This window comes from Chrysochloris asiatica, unplaced genomic scaffold (genome assembly GCF_000296735.1).
Source record: "Chrysochloris asiatica unplaced genomic scaffold, ChrAsi1.0 scaffold00033, whole genome shotgun sequence".
Classification (NCBI taxonomy): Eukaryota; Metazoa; Chordata; class Mammalia; order Afrosoricida; family Chrysochloridae; genus Chrysochloris; species Chrysochloris asiatica.
This window is the reverse complement of record NW_006408551.1, coordinates 17,032,081-17,041,076: the sequence shown is the minus strand read 5'-3', so window position 1 is coordinate 17,041,076 and position 8,996 is coordinate 17,032,081. Positions and strand designations below refer to the sequence as shown.

Here is an 8,996-nt window from a genome sequence, read left to right as displayed (position 1 = left end):
TAGAAAGCCTCATCTTTCTCCCGCGGAGGGGCTGGTAGTTTCGAACCACTGACCTTAAGGTTCGCAGCCCGATTCGTAACCACTACGCTACCAGAACTCCTTAGAACAAGATAGAGTGGCTCAAACAAGTAGCCAAATAGAGAGACAGAAAATATAATACCAAAAAATGGTGTAAGAACTACCAGAAAAGGATTTCAGAAGAAAGCTATGTAGGTAAGTTGAATGGATTGAGAGCATGATCAAGAAAGCTGCAGATGAAATTACGGGGAACACCAACAAAACTTCAAAGGATTCGGGGAAAAAACAACAAGAATAAATTGACAAAATAATTGAAATATTGGAAACCATACAAAAATAGCAAATAGACACCTAGAAGAGCAATACCAAATTTTTAGAAATAGGAAATATATTGAAGGGAGAGAGATGTAGAATTGAATCAGTGGAAGATCGAATAGGTGAGCTTGAAGACAAGTCTCTCAATATTCATTTGCAGATGTGCAATCAGAAAAAAAAAATTTTTTTTTTAAATTACAGCAAAAAGCCTAAGAATTATGTGAGCACCATCAAGAGGAATAACTTATATGTGGTCAGAATTGTAGGACAGGAAGACACACACACACACTACAAACACACACAAATTGTTGAAGAGTTGCTGGAGGAAAACTTCCCTAACATCATGAAAAATGAGAAGATATGCATTCAAGAAGCTGAATGGACCCCAAACAGAAAACAGACTCCAAGAAAATCACTAAGGCATATTATAAACAAATTCTCCAAAACCAAAGACAAGGAAAGAAACTTGAGAGCAACTTGGGAAAGACAAAAAGTTACCTTCTTCAAAGGAGAAATAATAAGACTAAGCTCTGATTTCTCAGCAGAAACCATGATGGCCAAAAGACAATGGGGCGACAGATACAAAACTCTGAAAGAAAAAACTTCAACCAAGAATCATATAACCAGCAAAACTGTCCCTCAAATATGATGGTGAAATTATGACATTTTTAGATAAACAGAAAACTTAAAAATTTGTAAGAACCAGACCAACCTTACAAAAAATATTAGAGAGGGTTCTTTGGGAAGAGAACTAACAACAGCAGACAAGCAGAGATGAACATAACATGACAATAACACAATCTACAATCAGAATGCAACCCAGATGTGGTGGACGTATATGCTGTGGAGTCAATTCTGACTCAGTGACCCTGCATAGAGTTTCCAAGGCTATAAGTCTTTACAGGAGCAAAAAGACTCATCTTTTTCTCGTGGAATGGCTAGTAGTTTCGAACCACTGACCTTGAGGTATCAGTCCGACTCAGAACCACTATGCTATCAGAGCTCCTTAACCAAGAGATAGAAGTAGCCAAAGTAAAACAAATGTACAAGACAGAAAATAGGGAACCAGAGATACTAGTTTACAATAAGAAAAAATACCCATAAAGTAGAAAGAGGGGCTGGCGTAGTTACAGAACTTCCAAATTCACAGGAAATCAAATAGATTTCAAGAATAAAATAAAAATAAACATAACTGTAACCCTAAAATTAGAACAAGCCGTACTACTGGCCCTAACCTAACCCTTACCCCTACCTCTAACATTAACATAACACACACAAAGACTCTATTCAAGGAAAATTACAAAACTGAGGAAAGGCATTAAAGGACATCTAAGTAAATGAAGAAATTATCCATACTCGTTTAAAGAAAAATATATTGTTTAATATGTCAATTCTTCCCAACATGATCTATATACTCAGTGCAGCCAAATCAAATCTCAGTAATTATAAATTAGAAGCTAAGTATAAAAAACTGATTACGAAGTTGATATAGAAAGGTAAAAAATACAGATTAACCAAATTTAGTTAGTAATGTATCAATATTCATTCATTAGTTATAACAAATATAAGGGGGCTTCAAAAAGTTCACAGACTAAGATAGGCAGCGTCCTTTAAACAAATAATAAATAAGGGGGAATCTGTGGCAGACAGTGCAGACCCGGTCAGGAGCTCAAGACCCTGTGGGCCCAAGCGTTGCAGACTGTCCAAACCATAGGCTCTGAGGATCAGACTTTGGTCACCTAGCAGACATAGCAAACTGGCCCTCATCTGATTATTCAGTATGCTTGCTAGTAATCTCATACATGAGCCCTGGATATCCACAGATAAATGTAAAAACCTTCCCTAGAAGCCGAGACTGTAAAGTCCAAAAAGGCAAAGTTTTTCCACGCACCTCCCCCCCCGCCAAATAAGCTAAAGAGGATAGAGAGAAACACTGTTAACTGTGGTATATGGAGGGGATTATAATCAATATAATGAAACAAGTTATATGAATGGTTAAATGTGAAACTGATGTTGCACCCTGTAAACTTTCACTCAATCCACAATAAAAACCTTAAATTAAAAAAAAAAAAAAAAGTTCACAGATAAAAATAGAATTAAAAGATAATAGAATTTTCCTGAGAACTTTATTAAGTCCCCTTGTTTATAATGGAAAACTGTGTGTGTGTTTGGGTTGAGGGCAAGGAGGTAGGAGTGGTAGGTTGTGCCAGAAATTGCTGCATTACTTGCTTAGTTTTTCTGTAATCTAAAATTGTTCTAAATTTAATATCTGTTAATTCAAAAAAGAAGACCTCAAGCCGGCAACATAACCTCATAACATTTTAACCCTACGACATAAAAAAAAAAAAAAAAAGTGAACCAAACTAAGCCAAACAGATAGAAGGAAATAATAATGATTAGAAAAAAAATAAATAAAATAGAGAAAATCAGTGAAATTTTTTAAATGGTTCTTTGATTAGATCAGCACAATTGACAACTTTCAGCTAGACCAAGAATAAAACATGGAAGACTCCGATTTTTAAGCTCAGACATACAAGAGGTGGAGAGCATTACTAGTAACCATACAGAAATAATAACGGAGTACCCTATTGCTGTTGAGTTGCATTCCAGTTCTTTACAGAGTAAAACAGAGTTTTCAAGGCTAAAATCTTTACGGGAACAGATGGTTACATCTTTCTCCAGTAGAGTCACTGGGTGGGTTCAAATCACCAACTTTTCAATTAGCAGCCAAGAATTTACCCATGACACCATCAGGATTTCCCTGTCCTTGGGGATACCACGAACAAGTATATTATTACAAATTAATACTTAGATAAAATGGATACATTCATAGAAAAACAAATTACTAAAATTGACTCAGGAAAAAATGAATAACCTGACTAGACTTACAGCAAGAGATTAAATTAGTCATTTTAATTCTTCCCATAGAGAAAAACCTGGACCCAGTTAACTTCATTGCTGAATTCTATTAAACACGTAAAGAAAAGTTAGTATGAATTCTTTACAAACTCTTCTAAAAAAATAGAAGAGGAGGGAACACCTCCCAACTCATTCTATGAAATCAGTATTACTCTGATACCAAAATCTAAACAAAGACATCATAAGAAAAGAAAATTACAGATCAATATCTCTTATGAATATTGAACGAAAAAAACCCTCAATAAAATACTTGCAAACCACATAACAAATCATAAAAATTTGTTACATAAAACCAATTTTATTTATATACAATAGCAATGAACAGACCAAAAATGAAATAAAGAAAACAATTCTGTTTACAAAAGCATTAAAAAAAATACTCAGGAATAAACTTAAGAAGTTTAAAACTTAAAATCTGAAAACTGTGCAACATTGTTGGAATTAAAGAAGAAATGGAAAAGCCTTCCAAAATCATGGTTCAAAAGACATGCTAAGGTGGCAATACACTTTAGAGGCATTTAGTGTAACACCTATCCAAGTGCCAGGAGTGGCTTCTTAGCAGAAACTGACAAGCTGATCGTAAATGGCACATAGAAATGGAAGGGACCCAGAATTGTCAATCCAGTCCTGAGTGACAATTTCAAACCAATTTTGAAAAAGATAAGAACAAAGTTAGAGAACTTATGCATCACTATTTCAAAACTTCCTAAAAAGCTCCAGTGTGGTGTCACGTGGTCTGAGCATAAGGACAGACCTGAATTAAAGGACCAGAACTGAGAGTACAAAAAGAAACCCTCATGTTTAGAGTCCACTTACAAAAAGAAACCCTCATGTTTAGAGTCCACTTACTTTTGACAGCAATCCCTGGGTGATGCAAACGGTTAGTGCACTTGGCTGCTTTGAAGTTGGAGGTTCAAGTATACCCAGAGATATCTTAGAAGAAAGACCTAGCAATCCACTTCAGAAATATCCGCCATTGAACTCCCCATGGAACACAATTCTACTCTAACACACGAGAGATCACCATGGGTCAGAATGAACTCAACACCCATTGATTTTGTTTTTGACAAAGGTGCAGGACAATTCAACAACGGAATAATGATCCCTTCAACACATGATGTTGGTACAACTGGATATCTACATGCAGAAGAACAAAGTTGAATCTTTACATTGTGAAATATAACTCAAAACTGATCAAAGACCTAAAGGTAAGAGCTAAAACTATTAAGCTCTTAGAAGAAAATATAGAATTGAATCTTCATGATCTGAGACTAGGCAAAGGTCTCTAAGACATAATAACACCAGATGTATAAGGAGCAGCAACAACAAAAATAGACACATTGCCTTAAAAAAAAAACAAAAAAACCACCCTCAAGGAAGTGAAGACTATCACAAGAATGGGAGTCAATTTTTGCAAACTATGTATCTGATAAGAAACTCTCATGTAAAATATCTAAGAATTCTTTAAAAGACAAACACATAATTTTAAAAAGACATATAAATGACCAGTATACATAAGAAAATATGATTGGTTATCAGGGAAATCTAAATGAAAGTCATCATGATTTAGCATTGCAATGGTCATAATGAAAAGGATGGCACAGGCAAGGATGTGGAAAAATTGGGGCCCTTCATCCACTGCTCCATGATAAGCACTGAGCTTCAATAACAAGGTCCGCGGTTCGAGCTCACCAACCGCTCTGTAGCAGAATGATGAGGCTTTCTGCTCCCTCGAAGATGTAAAAGCCTTGGAAACCTGTACAGGGTCACTATGAGTCAGAACCAACTCAACAACACTTAACACCAATAATCAATAATATCCACGGTGGTGGGGACATGCCATGGAATCGATTCTGACTCAGAGACCCTTTATAGGGTTTGCAAGGCTATAAATCTTTATGAGAGCAAAAAGCCTCACGTTTCTCCCATGATACAATTGGTAGTTTCGAACTGCCAACCCTGAGGTTAGCAACCCGACTTGCAACCATTACGCTACCACAGCTCCTTAATATCCACAGTAGGTGGTCATATTAAATAGTGTACCTGCTTTGGAAAAGAGTGACAATTTCTTAAAAAGTTTAAATATGGATTTACAACATAACGTAACAACTCAATACCTAAGTATTGATCCAAAAGAAATGAAAACGTGTCCAAATGTATATACATGAATGTTCACAAGTGGCATGATTCACAATATTCAGAAAGTAGAAACAATCCAAATGTCTACCAACTAATTAATTTATAAACCACATATGGTATATCCATAAAAGGGAATACTATTCTGCAATTAAAAATGTATTGATATATGAATACAATACATAACACAAACTTCAACAACATGATTGAAGTTTGAAATGGTTAAGCCAAAGAAGTCAGTAAACAATCATACACTGTATGATTCCAAATATGTTCAAAATAGGCAAATCTATAGAGTAGAAAGTAGATTAGTGGTTGTCTTCTTGTTGTTAAGGAATGTCAAGTCAGTTCTGACTCATAATGACCCTGTATAGAGTTTCCAAGGAGCAGTACGTGGGTTTGAACTGCCGACCTAATGGTTCACGGTCCAGTGCTGATCCTACAGCACCACACCAGGAGTCCAGTGGTTGCCTTGGGATAGAGAATTTCAATTAAAGGGCCTAGGATTTCTTTGGGGATTAATTAAAATGTTTAAAAATTAATTGTGATGATGGTTGTACAGCCCTGAACATACTAAATTATATACTTTCAGAGGGTGAACTGTATCTTAATAAATCTATATTTTTAAATTGGGAGAACAAGGGCATTTTTTCCTGTTACCATCTAACACTAAAAATCTAAAATACTCAAATAATTCTGCCATTTAAAAAAAAACATTCCAAAGTGTAATGTATTCAAAACAAGGTTCTTATAGTGTGGAAGGCATTTCCAGGAAGAAGTCCCACCTATGCCAAGCAGGGCAACACTGCTGCAGTGGAGGGCAGCTTGTGATCTATCTATTCCACAGCAGACACGATGCCGAATGTGTCAACAAAACCAACAGACACAATTACAGTTTACCTTTGCCATCACCTCAAACCCACTGGCAGAGACAACCCACAATGATTATGACAGTTACCATCTCCTAAAAAGACAATATTTTCAAAGTACAAAATAGTTTTTCTTTTAAATACAGCATCTCTTCCTCCACATTTATGTCCAGTGTTATTAGAGTTCTCATGATGACCAATGTTGAAATTCTTCAAGCTTTCTTTGAGTAAATTTGTTTAAAACACCTTAAAACTCCACTCATAGACATCCTCTTTTATCTTGATTTTTTTGAAGCTATTGTTTCATTTTGCCTTAAATACCAAAAAAATAAAATAGTAATTTTGAGAAGTCTGAAATCAAATTAACTTTCTTGATTATCTGTGGACTTGAAAAGTTGCCTGGGGCTTAAATTATTCAGTTTCATATTCTGAAATCTGGAAGACACTTGCGGAGATGATTCTTCCACCTGTTAGAGAAACGAAATACAAAGTTAATGTTTTGAAAATGTGGTCAGTCTACCCTCGACTTCATTTTTCCTGACTGCTTCTGAAGAAGACATGATTTTTCCACACCCTTGAGAGACTCTAGCAGACCTGAAGAAGTGGCTGTCAGCTCCACACAGGTTTAGGGCTGATTTGGTTCACCATGGAGAACCATGTAGAACCATCTGGGTCTAGCATGTCAAACAACTAAGTTTTCTGAGTGAGCTCATGTGTTTAACTTCCATAGATTTGCCAGGGTCCACCTCATAATCACTACAAAATGAGACTTCAAGTACATTGTTTGAAACTTAAAAATTCCAAGACGACAGCAGAGAATTCAACCAAGCATGGGGCCCTTCCAGGCACAGGATCCTGTTGGATTACACAGGTCACATGCCCACGGTGTGGTAAGACAAAAGATTGCAACCCCACAATTGTATTCTTGGTACTATTGGTGATTTCCAAGCACATGCTAGTGGGAATTTGGTCACCATGAAGTTCCACCATCATAGAGGAATGAGACAAATAGGACAATTCAATTCATTTTTCACAAAACGTATTCTTGCTGCGTACCATCTGATCAATTCCAACTAATAGCCACCATAAAGGACAGAGTGGAGTCCTGGTGTGGCACTATGATTTAAGGTGCTGGACCACAAAGTTGGTTTAAACCACAAAGTCAGCTGTTCAAGCTCACTAGTCGCTCCTCGGAAACAGCATACAGGGTCGCTATGGGTCAGAACCAACTTGATGTCACATAACAACAGCAACAACTGGACAGAGGAAATCTATCAATCACACTGGGTTTCCTAGGCTGCAAGCTTTTCAAAGGAGCTCTGGTTATAACAGTTAAGAGTTTAGCTGCTAAGTTAAAGGTTGAAAGCTCAAAACTATCAGCTGCTCCAAGGTAAAGATTGTTGTTAAGTACTGTGGAGTCAGTTCCGACTCATAATGATCCTGTATAGGGTTTCCAAGGCTGTTAATCTTTACAGGAGCAGAAAGCCTCATCTTTCTCCCGTGGAATGCCTGGTAGTTTCAAACTTCCAACCTTGAGGTTAGCAGACCAATTCGTAACCACTACGCTACCAGAGCTCCTTAGGTAAAGACTGTTGTTGTTGTTAAGTGCTGTCGAGTCGGTTCTGACCCATAGCGACCCTGAACAGGGTTTCCGAGGCTGTTAATCCTTACAGGAGCAGAAAGCTTCATCTTTCTCCTACGAATCAGCTGGTAGTTTCAAACTGCTGACCTTGCGGTTCGCAGCCCAATTCGTAACCACTACGCTATTACAACCTAGGATATCTTATGTGGCAGTTCTACTCTATCGAAATTAACTGATGGCAACAGGTTTGTTTTTTGGGTTTGTCACGGATGGAAATTTGTTCCCTGAAAAACATATGTCAGCTTTGCTGAGCTATGAGTTTCAGTGGTTTGGTGGTTCTGTGATGATCCCCTATGAGGTCATCTGATGTGGTCAACCATTAAGAGGCATAAGGGTAAGACATGAAGTCCTGGTATGGCACTATTAGATAAGCACTGGACTGCTAACAGCAAGATGGGCAGTTTAAACCACCAGTTGCACCTCAAAAACTCTATTCAGGGTCATTCTGAGTCAGAACCAACCGGATGGCACTTCACAATAGCACCACCATACTTAATCCCATCAGTACCCTGATCAGGGTCTTCTGCCAGGAGTATAGCCTGCAGCACCTTTTATCTTAAGAGATAAAATGACAGAGAGACATGGGGGAAGGATCGGAGCGGCCACAGATGCCTGGCAGAACCACTGAGATAAAGGTATGGACATTCTTTTCTTTTGTTATCTGTTCCTTGGTCCCTTACTGTCTGCGCACCTCCATTCTGGTGATTATAGGGGTGCTTGAGCTAGTGGGCACCCCAGCCCCACCCTCGGAGGGTTCTACTACGCATACGCACAGATCTCCTCGAAATTTAAACAGTTTCCAATTAGAACCAAACGGCCACAGCTGGCCCTGAACTGTTTACAACTAGAAAAAAGGCCTGAACGGGGATTGTGGAGCAAGACAAGCAGACAGAAGAGGAAATAAGTCGAAAATTAAATCCTAAATTACGTCAAAATGACCAATAGTGGTATCTTATCTTGAACCTTCTCAGGAAGAAGAGTGAAAAGGGAAGCCCATTTCCTGATCACATCTACCTGGAGGCATTCAGAAAGCATAAAAAATACCAAAATACATACCCATCTAAGTATTAAGTCCACAGATAACCCCTGAAGATGCC

The 8,996-nt window shown here is 37.6% G+C and overlaps 1 protein-coding gene across 1 annotated transcript in view; it reads right to left on the bottom strand.

The window, feature by feature from the left end:
• Positions 1-6,619: 6,619 nt before the first annotated feature.
• Positions 6,620-8,996, bottom strand: part of HELB (helicase (DNA) B) — a 51,040-nt gene continuing 48,663 nt past the window's right edge. The window contains exon 13 of the mRNA XM_006859611.1: positions 6,620-6,724. Coding sequence (XP_006859673.1) covers positions 6,620-6,724 — 105 coding nt within the window. The remainder of the gene's footprint in view (positions 6,725-8,996) is intronic.